Source organism: Pseudopodoces humilis, chromosome 10 (genome assembly GCF_049639895.1).
Source record: "Pseudopodoces humilis isolate 2021_Gansu_Grassland_sample_001 chromosome 10, ASM4963989v1, whole genome shotgun sequence".
NCBI lineage: Eukaryota > Metazoa > Chordata > Aves > Passeriformes > Paridae > Pseudopodoces > Pseudopodoces humilis.
The window spans coordinates 30,999,539-31,017,208 of NC_142209.1; the positions used below are offsets into that span (position 1 = coordinate 30,999,539).

The window sequence follows — 17,670 nt, forward strand, 5'->3', positions numbered from 1 at the left end:
TAATTATCTGTCGGGACAGGGATGGAATGTGGCTCCCACAGAACATTCCAGGCTGGAATCAGGCACGGAAACACCGCTCACTTCTCTGGGCAGCTCCGGGAGGAAGTTCTCATCCACGGCCAGGGTGCGCAGGTTGTGCAGGTACCCGATGGTGGAGGGCAGAGACTCCAGCTCGTTGCAGCTGCAGTCGAATTCCTCCAGCAGGGACAAGCTGGAATGGGAAAGGGAACGGGAAAGGGAAGGGAACAGGAAAGGGAAGGGAACAGGAAACCTCTCATTAGTGGCTGTGCAGGGCCTGGATCACCCAATTAACAACCCCAAACCTCCGGGAGCTTCACCGGCTCCAGGTCCTGCTGCATCACCATTTCTGAAGAGTTAAGGTTTTAGCCAGGAGTTAGAAGCAATTTATAATGATCGAGATGTAAGTCAGATGAGCAAATGGCAGGTTAATGATTATTAGATGCTTAAGCCAGAGCTAATTGTTCTATTGTTGACAGAAGTGCAGTGAGTGGTTCCAGGAACAGAGGGAACCCAGGGAGAGCAAGGGCAGCACCTGGGCTCTGCCCCAGCCCATCCCTGAGCAGGGCCTGGATCCTGCCAGAGCTCACACTCACCTGAGGAAAACATTCCTGACTTCCCTGGATCCTGCCACAGCTCACACTCACCTGAGGAAAACATTCCTGACTTCCCTGGATCCTGCCAGAGCTCACACTCACCTGAGGAAAACATTCCTGACTTCCCTGGATCCTGCCAGAGCTCACACTCACCTGAGGAAAACATTCCTGACTTCCCTGGATCCTGCCACAGCTCACACTCACCTGAGGAAAACATTCCTGACTTCCCTGGATCCTGCCACAGCTCACACTCACCTGAGGAAAACATTCCTGACTTCCCTGGATCCTGCCACAGCTCACACTCACCTGAGGAAGACTTTCCTGGCTCCATCCCTTGAGGCCACTGACCCAAGTCCAGCCCAGCCACCCAAACCAAGAGAAGAACTGAGCAGGGTGAGGGACCCAGGGGCTCATTTTAATGCTGAGTGGGGATGGGAGGTGCTGGGGGTGGCCAGATGGGCTGGAAGGTGTGGATGGATGGGGATGGAAGGGTTTGGGGAACAAACAGAGGGAGCAGAACCTTGTTTGGGGCGGTCACACCTTTTGGGGACGATCCCCTGCTGCCCAGCAGTGAATAAACATCCCTTTGGAACTTTAATTAGTGATTATTGTCTGTGATTATATCGGCTTTTAACGATTCACCACCAGGCCTGGGAGGGAACATCCAGCTCTGGCTGCCCCTGGATCCCTGGAAATGTCCCAGGCCAGGCTGGGGCACCCTGGGACAGTGGAAGGTGTCTCTGGTGGCCCTGGATGGGCTTTGAGGTCCCTCCCAACCCAAACCATTCCATGATCTCCATGATTTCCACAGAACTCTATAATAATGGGATTTTTGGAACCCACTTTAAGGCCACGTGGTTTCCCCACGCTACAATTCAGATTTTCTGGGATATTGAGGATATTGAAGAACATGGGGAAGGATTCCAAGTGCTTCAGACAGAGATCAGGGCAACTGAGATCGTGGAACCAAGAATTTAACATTTGTTAATGCAGGTAACATTCCCAGTGGGAATATATGGATGTATTACACATTACAGAGTGAGATATACAAATATATACATATTAAAAATATAGAAGCTATAGACATACATGAAAATATTCTGGAGAAGAAATATTTCCTGGCCTTCCTCTAAAATGAGGCTGCAAATTAAAATCCTTCAAGTGAAAGTTGTGTGGCCACCACAAGTGGCTCCTCTGTCCCCTTCCCTCCTCACCTTCCACCTCCTACTCTCAAGTGCTTTAATCAGAGTAAGGTTAAATAAAGTCAATTATTTCTTCCTAAAATTTCCCCATCTCCCTGTTCACTGCTTTAGGGACTTGTCAGAGGAGTCTCTGTTTTATTCCCAAATATTTTGGTGGATCTGGTAGGAAGTTTAGCTCTGAGCACACATTCCATAGATGTTGTTCTGTAGGATTCACCGGAGTCTCAGCTGCAGGATTGGGTCTTCACTCTGTATCTAATTTACCTTTATTCCAGTTTCTTAATTAAAAAGGTCTTTCAGCTTTCAAATCTGCTGCCAAACGAACCCAGAGATTCCTGTTCCTCCCAGGGAATCCTCAGAGCTCCAGGGATATTCTCAACTTCCCATGGATTTACTGCTCAGTTTTACCACCGAGCGCCTCGGGAACATTTGCGCTGGACAACGCAATTCCTGGATCCCTGTAATTGCTGGAAGCAGGCTGGGGAGCCAAAGGGGTCAGGGAGAGGTTCCTTGGAGCACATCCAAAGGCTCTGCCAGGTCCTGCTCCAGCTCTCCTTGTTCCACATCCTCAATCCATCTCCAACCAAGCACAAAAGGATCTCCGGGAAGGCTCCACGGGAGCTGAGGGAAGCTGGGTGGGAATCCCGATAAACTGCGGGATGAGCACATTCCCCTTTCCCTGCTGCACACCCAGAACTGAGATCAGCTCTCCAGAGCTGCCACGGCCCAAATCCATCAGGAAACCCGAGCTGCATCCTCAGACCTTTCCCTGGCAGTGAGGGATTTTGTTGGGAAGGTGATCCCTGGCATTCCCGGGGATTCCCAGCTGTTTTCCTGCCTGCTGCCATCAGGAGCTGGCACAATAAAAACCCCGAGATCCCCGTGGAACTCTATTTCCCCTCTGTAGCCCTGAGGTGGGAGAGCTGCACTGCAGGAAGGGATTTTCCATGCCCATGGATCATGGATTGGGCACGAAGGGAAGCTGACAGGAGCAGCTGCAACTCTGACAGTGCTGATTTAGGGGAAATCTCATTAACCTGGCTGTGCTCTTGGGAGAAATCCCCATCATTCCTGACAGGTTTTAGGCAAGGCAGACACAAATCAGCTGCTGGTCAGTTGGGCACCCACTGGAACAGATCCAAGGAAAACCAGGAATATTCTTAGAGGTGAGTAGAGAGATTCCCGGAGTAGGAAGAGTAATTCCCAGCCATCCAAGCTGCATTTCCTACAGCCACAGCACGCAGGGAATGGCCAGAGCAGCCCAAATGCCAGGGGTCACCTCCTGCTTGGCCAGCATCAGGCAAAAGGAGTTTTGCAGACCCGAGAATCCCAGGATCCCAGACTGGTTTGGGTTGGGAGGGACCCTAAAGCTCATCCATGGGCAGGGACCTCTCCCACCCATCCCAGGGTGCTCCAAGCCTCGGACACTTCCAGGGATCCAGGGGCAGCCACAGCTCCACCTGTGCCAGGCCCTCCCTGTCCTCTTCCTCCTAATCACTGATCTCAGCTCTTCCAGCTCCGTTCCCTCTGCTTCTTCCACTCCAGATCCTGCTAAAACCTGGGAATACCGACCTCCTCTGGCATTTGCAGCATCTGGGGCAGAGTGGACCAAACACCCCCAGCAGCAAACACTGCCCCAGGCCCAGCTGGGGGTGCTGAATTCCTCCTTCCCACCCACCCAGATCCCACAGGGAACGTCTCCAGCCTTTGGCTGCGTCAGTGAATGAACGGGAATCCTGGATTTTGTGTGGAATGGCTGATTAAGCCGGGCCTATTGTGCGCTCTGAGAGCCACCACGGGTTCATCCTTTGAGCAGAAATCCCAAAAACGAGGGTGGAACTCCCCGGCAGAGCATGGAATCAGCACAGAAGTGCTCTCATGGAGAAATCCCAGAGGGAATGTTCCCTCCTCCACATGGCCAATCCCTGTGTGACGGTACCAGGCTCTGGAGGGGGGGTTCCACCCCTGGAATTCCGGAGAAAGAGACCCAGCAGGAATCCATCCAAAGGGATGAGTCAGAGAGCCGGGTTCATTGTCATGTGGGAGGCTCTGCCCTCCTTACAGGAGAGGGAATTTTTCACTGGAAAAGCACAGCCAGTGGTTCCAGCACGACCTGGAGATCCCACCTGCTCTGCAATTCCACTTTGGAGCAGTGGCTGTGCCTTTGGAAACGTCATTAAAGCTCCATGACAAACACTGAAGAGATATTGGGTTAAAAAGGGGGGATTTCCCTTCAGCTGGAGCAATTCAATAAATAAAAAAAGTTTTAAAAGGTTTTAGAGCCCAAAATTGCTGAAGCTGGATTTAAATCCATCTTATGGCAGCATCCAGGAGATCCTGGAGCCTTCTGAGCTCTCACTTGGATGAGAATTTGGGGAGCAAAGATTTGTCCTTCAGTGTTCCCCATCACCAGCTTTTAGTGCTCTCCATGAAAATCCCACAAATCCAAAACATCCAAGGATGAGCCAGCCTGGGATTTCAGTGGCTGCAGCTGGAACAGGTCACAAATATGGATTATTGTTCCCAAATGGCATCACAACAGCAAAATTCTTATTGGAACAGGCCAGGGCCAGGGCTTGGAGCAGCCTGGGATGGTGGGAAGTGTCCCTGCCCTGGCAGGGGATGGGATGGGATCATTCTGGAGGATTTTGGAGGATTTTGGAAGCTGCAGAAGGAGGCAGAGCCATGGGAGACCCCACACCAGAGAGCTGCAGAGCATCCCGAGTTCTCCCCATGATCCCAGCCCCTGGAATCCTTCTGACTTTCCCTAAGAGGTTTCTCTCATGTTTTAGGAACTCTCCATCCCTGCGAGGCCACATCCAGATCCCTCCCAGCTCCAAGCCTTGGCTGTTGCCATGGGAACAGATGGATTTATATTTTTTTTCCCCCAAAATTCTTCTGTTTTGCTGCTCTGCTCATTCAAATTGATTCACACCGAAATCTTTGGTTTTCCTCTTGGAAAATTGGATGTATTTTACTGTCTTCCCCCTTGCACTGAAAAATCCCCAGGATTAAAAGTGGTGCTCCAAATACAAATGTCACAACCTGGGGGTTGGAAGCTATTTCATAATTCAGTATATTCGTCTTATTTGATATTTGAAAACCCACACTCCTTGAGCAGAAGGGAAAAGGCATTTTAATTAAAAATGATGGAACTTGGACTCACTTTCCAATGGCATTGGGCAGGATCGTGAGCTGGTTGTCATCCACTTTCAGAGTTGTCAGTCTCTTCAACAATCCTGCAGGAAGAAATGATGGATAAACAGCTCCCATGGAGATTTCCTGGAATGCCACAAGCAGTGATTTGGAACCCCAAACAGCTCTGAGCTGGATTTTAGGAAGTATCTTTCCAAATGGATTTATTCCTGCTGAAAACCACAGAACAAAAATCCTGGGATTGATGGGGAGATGCAGAAGAAGAAGATGGAAAACAGGAGGAGACACCCAGAGTGTGAATAATTAGCAGCATTAATTAGCAATCCATGTTGGAATCTGAGTAAATTGATTTAAAATTGAGGAATTTTACAGTTCTGTGTTCAAAGGGGAAGGGAAAAGCAAATATCCCAATGGACAGAGGAATGTCCATTCAGCTCCCACAACTTCCACAGATCCTAAATAATCCAGGAATTCCATAAATCATTCAAAATAAAAGGAAAATTCATAATTTATTTCCTTTTAATTTCTTTTTCCCACTGTGAATGAGCAGCAATCCCATCATCGCTCTCAGACTGATTTTTACATTTAAATCAAATTAATTCTGTCCTTCTTGGCTTCTTTGCCAATCACATGGATCAATTCCTTCCAGCCAGGGAATTCTGCTCCTGACTTTACAAAATGGGACTGTCCAGACACCATTTTCTGCCTCCTTTGGGAATTGATGGCAGGCCTTGCTCCATTACTAGAAATCAATCATTAATTGATTTTTAAATTATAAATATAAAATAAAATATAAAATAAAATATATATTATATAAATGTATGCTATTTTTAATATATAACATATATTATATATATATATTTTATAATACATATATATTTTCTGCTTCCTTTGAGATTGATGGCAGGCCTTGCTCCATGATTAAGAATAAATCATTAAATGATTTTAAAATTATAAACATAAAATAAAATATAAAATAATATATAAAATATATAAAATATAATATATATTTATATACAAGATATATTTATATACAAGATATATTTATATACAAGATATATTTATATTATATATATTTATATATAATATAAAATAACTATTTTATTACTTTTATTAAATTACTAATTAAATTATAAATCCATAATTAAAAAAACCAACAAAAATTAAAATAAATAAATAAAAATATATTTTATATATATAAATATATATAGAGTAATATATATAAATATATAAAAATATATTTTATATGTAAATATATATAAAATAATAAATAAAAATATATAAATATATACAAATAAATTTTTTATATATATACAAATATATTCTATATATAAATATATATACAAATATATATAAAATAATATATATAAATATATAAAAATATATTTTATATATAAATATGTAAAATAATATATAAAATATATAAAATGTTTTATATATAAATAGATATAAAATAATATGTATAAATATATAAAAATATATTTTATATATAAATAGATATAAAATAATAGATATAAATATATAAAAATATGTTTTATATATAAAAATATATAAAATAATATGTATAAATATATACAAATATATTTTATATATAAATAGATATCAAATAATAGATAAAAATATATAAAATGTTTTATATATAAATAGATATAAAATAATAGATATAAATATATACAAATATATTTTATATATAAATAGATATAAAATAATAGATAAAAATATATAAAATATGTTTTATATATAAATAGATATAAAATAATAGATATAAATATATACAAATATATTTTATATATAAATAGATATAAAATAATAGATAAAAATATATAAAATATGTTTTATATATAAATAGATATAAAATAATAGATATAAATATATACAAATATATTTTATATATAAATAGATATAAAATAATAGATAAAAATATATAAATACATACAAATATATTTTATATATAAATATATATAAAATAATAGATATAAATATATACAAATATATTTTATATATAAATAGATATAAAATAATAGATAAAAATATATAAATGCATACAAATATATTTTATATAGAAATATATATAAAATAATAGATATAAATATATACAAATATATTTTATATATAAATATATATAAAATAATAGATAAAAATATATAAATGCATACAAATATATTTTATATATAAATATATATAAAATAATAGATATAAATATATACAAATATATTTTATATGTAAATATATATAAAATAATATATAAAAATATATAAATGCATACAAATATATTTTATATATAAATATATATAAAATAATAGATATAAATATCCAATATATTTTATATATAAATATATAAAATATATTTTATCTATAGATATAAAATAATATATAAAAAAATATATACCTCTATAATTATATTTGATATATAAACTTCTATAAAATCATACATATAAACACACAAATCTAAATGAAACCAATATAAACCCTTGTGTGCATGGAGAGGAATCCCTGCTGTTTGCTCACCTATGGAATCTGGCAGCTGCTGCAGCATGTTGGATGAGAGGAGCAGATCCTCGAGCCCCTCACAGCCCGAGATGTCCAGGTCCACTGTCTCGATCCTGTTTTTGGACACATCCAGGTACACGAGCTGTTTTAACTTCCCTATAGACTTAATAGCACGTGAGACAGAGTTACTTGAGCAGATAGAGCTGTTAATGAGAGCTTAATTAGAGACAAACACACAAATCCAGCTGAGCAGCACCCTTCGGATGCAGGGCTGGGGTGGGCTCAGCCTCAAAGGAGCAAAATTAACCCTCCCAAGTTAATTAACAGGCTCCAAATTTGTTAAATCTGCTGGAATTTGGCATTGCTGGGCATGCAGCTGAGATATTTCTGCGTCTGGACACGGATCCAAGGGATATTCCCAATTCCCACCTCCCACCAGGCAGGTGGAGCTATCCTGTGCTGAACCATCCCGTGACTTTCATAATTAACTAATTAGTTAATTAATAAACTACTCTCTACACCCACCCAAGGAAATGCACGTGCAGGTGTTCCCTGCCAGGCAAACAGGTCACAAAAATCACCCAATAATTCCCTAAAATAAATGTCCATACCCCAGGTAGCACTTGCAAGGAATTATTGTCCATCCACAACTCCTTCAGATTCTGGATTTGTTCAAGAACCTCAGGCTGAGGGAAAGAATAAATAATTATGGGCAACTAAATAAAGCAAATTGCCATTCCCAGAAGAAATCTGATTTTCCACCTGCCCAGGGAATTGTGGGAGAAGCTCCTGATGCCTCATCAGATGAGAACAAAGCTGATGAACCGATCTCATCCCTTGTTTTCCACATCTCCACGTAATGAGTTCCTATTAAAAGCCAGTGGTGAGCATTTTAAAGATGATTTATTTTGCCTCTGCTAATTCCATTGAAATTCTGCTGTCCTTCAATGATTAAAACCACTTCTCGTTTCCAGGCTAAATTGATTAATGGTCATTTGATCCTATTTGTTCCTGTGCTGATTAATGTTTCTTTATCCCTCTGGAGTGTGCACTGCCTGAGATCATTATGGATAATCATAATTTCCCCTCTCAACTTTAATTTGCTCTTCAATCCCTCTCATTAACAGACACCTTTCTTCAAGGCCTGTTCCTGGGCTGTACAGAGCACTTTTTGGTGGGGAATCCTGTGGATTACAATTTCCCAGGATGATGGGATTTCCCATTATTGGAATATTCCACATGACAGCACACGGTGATCCAGATGAGATCTCGTGGCATTCAAGTGCCAGGAAAACCTTACTCATCTCTGCTGGGAATGCTTTGGTTTGGGCCTGTTGGGGAATATTCTCATTTTCCACACAGGCTGCTGGAAGTGGAATAAAGGGGAATGGGAATGGGAACAGGAACAGGAACAGAAGAGAACCAGCTGGAAGGGTTTTATGTTGTCCTCCCTGTCCAGCTCCCTGACCAATTCTGTCTGACCAAACCTTAAAGGATATTTTTCAGGGAATTGTCCAAATGTTCCTCCATCCCCTTTCCAGGAGCCTGTTCCAGGGTCTGATCATCCTCTCCACACAGAAAAGCTTCCTGGGATCGAGTCTGAATGGAAGTCCAAATGGAATTTTGGAGGAAGTTACATTCTAATTTATCCTCTTTCCTTTTCCTTCTCTCCCTACTCCCTTCCTGAATCTCTCCCCAGGCCTTGCTGCAGACTCCTGAACCTCTGGAACTGGGTGGAGAGAATCCAAACTTGGCAAAGCTGCTCCTCCTCTTCCCAGGGCCAGCTTTGACTCCCCAAAACCAGGGAGATGCCAAACTTTGGGATTTGCTGCTCCTGGAGCCCGGAGCTGCCTCTTCCCTTCCCCGATTCCCTCAGCTGCTGTTTAGGGAGCCACAATTCGCATTCCAGGAGCGCCCAGGTCTCCCAGGATTTGGGAATGCTGTTCCCAGCAGAGGGTGAACGGAATGAGCCCATTTGGGCTCCTCTGGCTGCAGGAAGGGCACAGACTTCTCCAGCTCCAAGGGAAGGGCCACAGCAGTGCCAGGATACCAAAGAAATGAGGCTCTCCCGCACCACCAACTCACCTTTCTCCAAGAAAAAGGAAATTCCGATGGGAACCCCAGTCAGATATTCGGAATCCATGAAAACAGGATTTTTTTTATTCCTTTTTTCCCAGGTGTGAGTTAAACTGGTACCACTTTTCCCATGACATTCCTGCACTTTCCCACTGTTCCTTGGCCTCTTGGCCCATTTGACTCCTGGCATTTGATTCCAGTTCCTACATTTTTGGAGCAGCTGCCTGGAAAATGAGTTAACTTGGGAATTCTGTCCCTAAGAGGAGGGTGGGACCATCCCTCTCCTGATCTGTCACTCGTGGGGTCACTGTGCTGCCATGGAAATACATGGAATATTGTCCAGTTCTTTCCAGACACCACAAATCCAAGCCACACTCTGAACTCGGGAAGGATTTAATTCCTACAATTAAAATTCCAAGTAGCACTTCTGAAAATTTCCCTCTGTTTATCCAGGCTGAAGATTTTAATTAAAAATCGGAGTTAAATCCTCTGTTTTTTCCTGCATGGAATAAATGAGCAGCCTGGAACAGGATGGGAGCTGCTCCATAAAACAGATGTAGAGACTTTGCTACAGCTTTTTAGCACCAGGTGACATTTCAGGGTTTGTTTGAGGGGGAATTATCTCAGTTTTAACTAAAGCTACAGGAAGGATTCCCTTGTAGGACTGTAATCCCTGATCCCATCCTTCCACAGCTCCCAAGGAACTGCATCTCCTGCTTCCCGTGATGCCAGCAGGGAAAATTCCCCAAAGATTCAAACCTCAGGGAAATGAATTCTGATTTTGGGGTCGAGTTAGGGACAGAAACTCCTTTGGGAGGTCCAAAATCGCCCTCAGCTGGAATGACAGAATCCCAGAGTGGTTTGGGGTGGAGGGAAATGTGTCCCTTGAGCCGAGGCCGTGATCCCACAGAACCTTTTCCAGGAAAAGTTGGATGCCCCATGGACAGAACATCCAAAACCCCCAGGTTTCCCACTAAAAACTGGAGCATTTCTTACCAGCTCAGAGAACTCATTATTGCCCAGATCGAGCCTCTCCAGCTGAGTCAGTTTGTGCATTGACCTGGAACAGATGAGGAAAGACCGAAAATGAGATTTTAACTCGCAAAACGTCAGATTTTGGTGGGATAAAAATAAAGCTGCGTTGAAACCGTGATGGCAAAAAGGAATTGCACTGGTTTGATGCTGGTGGAAATTCCAATGATATATTCCAACCTTGAGGTTTTGAACTCAAGAGCCAGCAGCGGTTTTGTATAAAAATAAACAAAATCTTGGTAGATTTTTGCATATTTGCTCAGGGAAAATGCCCCATGTTACATCAAGGAGTGATTGAAATGAAATAGAACAGAAATTGTGGCTTTTGGAGAGAGATTTATTCATTTGTTGTGATTTTTATAAACCACTACAAAGTGTTTGGGCTCTCGAGCCAGGTCCCTTTCTCTGAGGTTCAGATTTAATCAAGTTCCAAGTTAATAAATCAATTTTTGCCTTTGTTTCCATGAACAAAACTGGAGCAGGGTTTTATCCCAAGTGCAGAATTTCTCCCTAAGCCCAGACAGGCCAAAGTGAACCAAGCACCACCCTGGGTTTGGGGGGTGCAGTGAAAAAAGAAGATAAAAATAATGAAATCATTTAACATGAACTGCAACAGGCAGTCCAGAGGCCTCCTGAGGTAATCAGATCCTAATCAAAAAATTAGCATAGCCTTAATTGCTGTGAGCTAAAATATCAACCATTAATCTCTGCAATTTGTACCAGAGGTAAAAGTGATTATTAGTGAAAGAGCCCTGGTTCAGCATTTCAACCACTGCCACGGTTTTATTGCCAGCAAAATTCACTTTTCCTTGGTTAAAACAGGGAAATAAACTCAAAAAACAGGAATTAAACTCCACAGGAATAGGAAATAAACTCCCCAGAAATAGGAAATAAACTCCATAGGAATAGGAAATAAACTCCCCAGAAATAGGAAATAAACTCCATAGGAATAGGAAATAAACTCCCCAGAAATAGGAAATAAACTCCATAGGAATAGGAAATAAACTCCCCAGAAATAGGAAATAAACTCCCCAGAAACAGGGAAATAAAGCCCATGGAAATATGAAATAAACCCCACAAAACCAGGGAAATAAACCCCAGAGAAACAGGGAATAAACTTCATGGAAACAGGGAAATAAACTCTGCAGAAATCAAAAATAAACTCCATAAAACCAGGAAATAAACCCCAGAGGAGCAGGAAAATAAATCCCACAAAACCAAGGGAGCAAACTCCAGTGTGGAAGGGGAACTGGATGGGATTTAAGCTCCCTCCCAACCCAGACCAGTCTGGAATTCTGGGATTCTATGAAGAATAATTAAGCCAATTTTCCAGAAAACTTTAAAAATAGGAAAATACTTTTTTTTTTTTCCCTAAGAAACAATAGGAAAACCCTTTTTTTCTTTTTCCTAAAGCAAAAGAACGAGATGCATCTTCCATCCTCTTCCCTGAGCAACAAACGGATTCAGCTCCAAAAATCCTCAAGGGAAGCCTCGTAGTAGCAGCTGCTGAATAAAATATTGCCAATATTTTAATAAGGTGGTGCCTGGGTTGGCTGGGAGTTCCCAAAGCCAGCCTGAGCTCTGCTATTTGGGGAAAACAGGGCACCAGGAACACTGGGAATATTTGTAAACCCAAAATGTGGCGAACGCTTCCCGTCTCCATCAGAAACTCGGGAGAAAATGGAGCAGCATCTCAAAAAATAGCAGGAGAAAGTGAAGATTTTCACTAATTTTAGCCCCTCCCTGGACAGAATCTCAGCTGATTTAAATTGTCTCTTCCACTGACTTCTCCACACTCCAAAAAACCCTGTGATTTTTGCCAAAAAGTGCCAAAAGTGGGATTTGGGAAGCGCTGAGGAATGAGGATTTTGTGGCAGAGGTGTTTGTAAGTCGCTTGGACCACTCAATTATCAGGTTGCTGGAAATAAAAATCACTTTTATCCCCCAAATTCCTGTCAGAGGGGAGGTAAAGGATTGGGAGATTTGTAATCTTGGATGTCTTCCTGGAATTCCTGGATTATTCCCTTTATTTCTCCCTTTGGAGCGAAGTCTTGGCTGCAGAAGACACAGAAATTGTAAATCCAGGGGGTTGGAAATTCCAAATTTGCAAATTTAACCTCTGCAAAACAGCCACTGTTATTGATGCCAGGAAGAATCTTGTTTAATTCACTTGATTTTGTTTTAAAAGCAAAAAAAAAATTTAAAAAAAATCTGCTTTTCACACATTTTTTATGATGCTGCTTAAAAACCTGAATGTGTTTAATCTCCTTCCACACCCTTTTATGAAATAACCATAAATAAAAGTTACAAATCATCCCAAGAAATGGGAATTTTAGCAAGAACAGGAAAACTTCCCCACTTTGCCTTGTTCCCAAATGTTTTTTTTTCCCCAGATTTTGGGGAGTTGTGGATACCTGGCACATTCATTTGGTGCAGATCCACAGCGGGATTAATTCAAATTAAAACTTTGGGTCTGTCTCTAAATTTGGGGGGGAGAGAGAGAAATGGAAAAAAGTGGGAAGGCCTGGAAAAAAAATAAAAATGGAATGAATATCAGAGAAAAATGGCATTTTTTCACATTGTATTTATTGAAAAAAAAAATTTAAAAATCAAAGGAATTGGAATTCAAAGCACAAAGAAAATTCCATTTAATGGAAATTCCTATGAGGAAATTCTTGTGGGTGAAAAAATGTGGTTTTCCCCCGGGGAAATATAAATATATTTTTATAAAATATATTTTTATATTATATTTATAAAATATATTTTCTCCCAATATATAATTGGCAAGCCAAACCAGATATTTTCAATTATGTCTCCACCAAAATCTCATTTTCACCCCTCCCTTCATCACCCAGAAGGAAAATCTTAAATTGAGGAAGATCCTTCGTTGTGTCCATTTCTCCTTCAAATATTTTAATGGGAAATTTTAACGAGGCTGACCTTGTGTGGTTTCCAATTATGAGGAGAAAATTTCTCCAATTTTTGGTTTATCGAGGGAAATATTGGAGCATTGATAGGAATATATTAGAGAAAATAGGGAAATCTCATTTTCACAGAATTGAATGCACAGAAATCCTTTTTTTTTAACTTAAATTGTGGCAGCTAAACCCCAGAAATTCATCCCAGCTCGAGGGATTTGGAGAAAAAGGCAAAGCAGAAAATTCCATTGCCCACAACAGGTAAAACCAAGGAAAATTTTTCCAAGGAAAATCCAAATTTTGACAGCAAACAGAATGAGCAGGAATTCCCAGGAATAAAACTGGGGGGGCTGAAATCAACCCTCTGTTCTCCCATGGTTCTGCTACAGCCAGAGCGTGAAAGAATCAAGAATTCAAACCAAAATTCAAAACATTGGTTTAGATTTTAAGGCTGAAAAGAGCAATAATTTTAAGGCTGAAAAGCGAGCGAGATAAAAAGAGTGATTTTAACGAAAGGAAAAATAAAATCCCATCATGTTTATCATCATTATCATCATTAATTATCATCTTCTTGGCCATAAAACCCTTTTATTCCTGACTCCAAGCAGGAGGAAAAGGACAGGGATGAAATCTTTTGGAAGATTGCACCGACATTGCAAGGAGAGAGCTGGAAAATCTGATTATTTCAGGAATTTCAGCCTGGAAACCCCCAAAGAACAGAACACCCCAAACAAACGTCTGAGAGGAGATGGAAGCGCTGAGGAGCCCCACGTTTGTCACCTCATTTGGGATAAAATGTCCCATTTCTGGTGGATCTCAGCCCATTTCCCCAATTCCCATTTTTCCTGGGAACGCATTCCCACACAAACATCTCCCCTCAGTTCTGCCTTTTGGATAAATTTCATTATTTTCATCTCTCCCACACCACTCGCTGTGCAATCATTGTTTTTCCTACCAGGACCTGCTCCAGCCTTTCCCATTTCCCTTGGAGAAATTCCCAAATGAGCTCTTCCCATTTTTTCATCCCTAAACTGATTTTTGGGCGATTTGAACAGGATTTGGGAGATTTTATTCAGGATTTGAACATCGGTTCAAACTGGACTCTTGAGAACAATCAGGAATATTCAGGGATTTCCCTGATTTTTTTGGTTTTTTTTCCTTCTACCTCAGGAAAATTCTGGAATCTCCCTGGTGGCACAAACATTCCTTTGGCTCCGGTGAGAATTCCCTGCCAGATCCGTGACTCATGGATATTTTCCAACCCTCAAAACCCTCCCATCCTTCATTCCCAGATTAATTCCCACCTGGAGAGCTCCTGATTTATCCCCAAGCTCCCACTGCTCCCTCAGGATGTGGCTTTTCCCATTAAATCCCAAATTTAATTGTGCTGCTCCAAAATCCCACAATCCCACCCATTTTTTGAGGACTGCAACTTTTCCTCCTCACGAAGGGAATTAATCCTGAAATCCAGGAGAAATCCTGTTGGTTTTTTTTTCCATCAGGCTCCTTTGGAAATGATCCATTGGATGTCACCTTTCCCAGCGGCTCCTGCAGGAAAACAATTCCCAAAAATTCCCGAAGTTCTGCTGAGGAGCCACGATTTTATTGGGAGGCAGTGAGTCAGAGAAAACAGCAAATCCAGGGATTTTCTCATCCCTCCGGACCCCAGTGAGCCACCAGCTCCAAAGGAGCTCCCTGAAATCCTTCCCTTTTCCAGGTGACTTTGGGAAGAAATCCCACAGAACCTTGGGATCAACCCAGGGCTGGAATTTAATCCAGGATCTTTGAAAATTCCAGCAAGAAAAACCAGCAGCGCAGGGGGAGATCCCAGATTTTTCCAAAAAAAAAAAAAAAAAACCCAACAAAACAAAACCAGGGAGATTCCTGAATATTCCTGATTGCTCTCAGGAGGTTAAAATCCCCCAAAAAATTCAGTTTAGGAGCATCAGGTCTGCTGACCATGAAGAGAAATGAGTATTTAGGATGGGGATATTCCCAAAAAAATATAAAATTCCTCTTAGTGAGGGAATGTGCTGTGATTCAGGAATGTTCAGCCTGAAAAATCAGGGAAATTGGTGGAATAAAGTGATTTTTACAAGCAGGAAATCCCAGCAAAGTTCCCAAATTAAAACTCCATCAGAATCCCCAAAACTTCCTAGAAATTCCTGAAAAGAAAATCCCAGATTTTTCTATTTTTGTGGGACAAATCAGAGCTGCCATAAAATATCTGAAATTATCAGCAACATCCAGAAGAGATTCCCAAATATTTCCAGCTGCTTGGAAGATCCGGGGAAACGATCCCTGATAATCCCTGATGGAACCACACAGAGGGAAAATAAATTATGGATTTTATGGAAGAACCTGGGGAAGATATTTGGGCTAAACGCGAATTTTCTGCAGGTTAAAAACTTTTCTGTGGGAAAAATGGGAAAATCCTGCCGTGTTTTTATCACCCACAGTCAGAATTCCCTTAAATTGGTATTTTCCCAACAATTTTAGACCATTTGGCATCCGGTTCCTATGGATACATCTTTGAACAACCTGGATTTAGCAGGAAACAGAGCAATTTCAGAACACAAAACACATTCCGTTCCTGCCCATGCCCAAAATGCTCCATTTTTCCATAAGATATCCTTTTTTTCCCTAATTATTTTAGACATTTTCCAGAGTATTTTCTAAATGTTCTCAAACCTGACTTTTCTAGAGTTGTGGAAGAGATGAAAAAAAAAAATAAATTAAAAAAAAAAATTAAAAAAAATCTGCTTTTTGATAACTTTTGATAACTTTTTGATGGTTTCACTGAAATAATCCTGAGCAGAAGGATTATTTCGATATCCTGCTGCCACAGGAAAACCCAAACCATTTCATTTTGGACGCACCATGAGGGGAAAAAATTTTCCTGAGGATGTTTTCCATGTTCAGATGATTCCTTGGGGAGGAAAACGCTGCCACATCCCCACTGACCAGGCTTAGCTTCCCAATTTCGTTTATTTCTCTTAAAATATCAGATTTTTCTCTTAAAATATCAGATTTTTCTCTTAAAATATCAGATATTTACCTTAAAATATCAGATATTTACCTTAAAATATCAGATATTTCGCTTAAAATAACAGATTTTTATCTTAAAATATCAGATTTTTATTTTAAAATAACAGATTTTTATCTTAAAATATCAGATTTTTATTTTAAAATAACAGATTTTTATCTTAAAATAACAGATTTTTTGCTAAAAATATCAGATTTTTCTCTTAATATAACAGATTTTTCTCTTGAAATATCAGATATTTATTTTAAAATAACAGATTTTTCTCTTAAAATATCAGATAATTACCTTAAAATATCAGATATTTCTCTTAAAATAACAGATTTTTCTCTAAAAATAACAATTTTTATCTTAAAATATCAGATTTTTATTTTAAAATAACAGATTTTTATCTTAAAATAACAGATTTTTCTCTAAAAATATCAGATTTTTATTTTAAAATATCAGATTTTTATTTTAAAATAACAGATATTTCTTTTAAAATAACAGATTTTTCTCTTAAAAATCAGATATTTCACTTAAAATAACAGATTTTTATCTTAAAATATCAGATTTTTATCTTAAAATATCAGATTTTTATTTTAAAATAACAGATTTTTCTCTAAAAATATCAGATTTTTCTCTTAAAGTATCAGACCAAATTGACCAAAATGACCAAATGACCAAATCAGACCAAAATGACCAAATTAAGATATTTCTCTTAAAATAACAGATATTTCTCAAAATATCAGATTTTTCTCTTTAGATATCAGATTTTTATTTTAAAATAACAGATATTTCTTTTAAAATAACAGATTTTTCTCTTAAAATAACAGATATTTCTCTTAAAATATCAGATATTTCTGTTAAAATATCAGATATTTCTGTTAAAATAGCAGATATTTCTGTTAAAATAGCAGATATTTCTGTTAAAATAGCAGATATTTCTCTAAAAATATCAGATATTTACTTTAAAATGTCAAATTTTGGCTTTGGAATTTCACTCAGTTCATCATCCATAGTCCTTTTATATCATGGAATCATTAATTGGGTGTTTTTTGCTAAAAACCTTCAGTAGAATTACTTTAATAAATGCAAAAAATAAGAACACAAACCTAATCACAGAAACATCATTGGCATTGCTGCCAATCCAAATATTT

At 39.4% G+C, this 17,670-nt stretch overlaps 1 protein-coding gene across 7 annotated transcripts in view; it reads right to left on the minus strand.

Annotated features, from left to right (window-relative positions):
• Positions 1 to 17,670, minus strand: part of LRRC7 (leucine rich repeat containing 7) — a 98,329-nt gene that overhangs the window by 30,027 nt on the left and 50,632 nt on the right. For all 7 annotated transcript variants that reach the window (XM_088060424.1, XM_088060422.1, XM_088060427.1 and 4 more), the window contains exons 7-11: positions 10,535 to 10,598; positions 8,074 to 8,148; positions 7,481 to 7,625; positions 4,983 to 5,055; positions 82 to 211 (exon numbers count right to left, since the gene is read on the minus strand). In XM_088060424.1, coding sequence (XP_087916550.1) covers positions 82 to 211; positions 4,983 to 5,055; positions 7,481 to 7,625; positions 8,074 to 8,148; positions 10,535 to 10,598 — 487 coding nt within the window. The remainder of the gene's footprint in view (positions 1 to 81; positions 212 to 4,982; positions 5,056 to 7,480; positions 7,626 to 8,073; positions 8,149 to 10,534; positions 10,599 to 17,670) is intronic.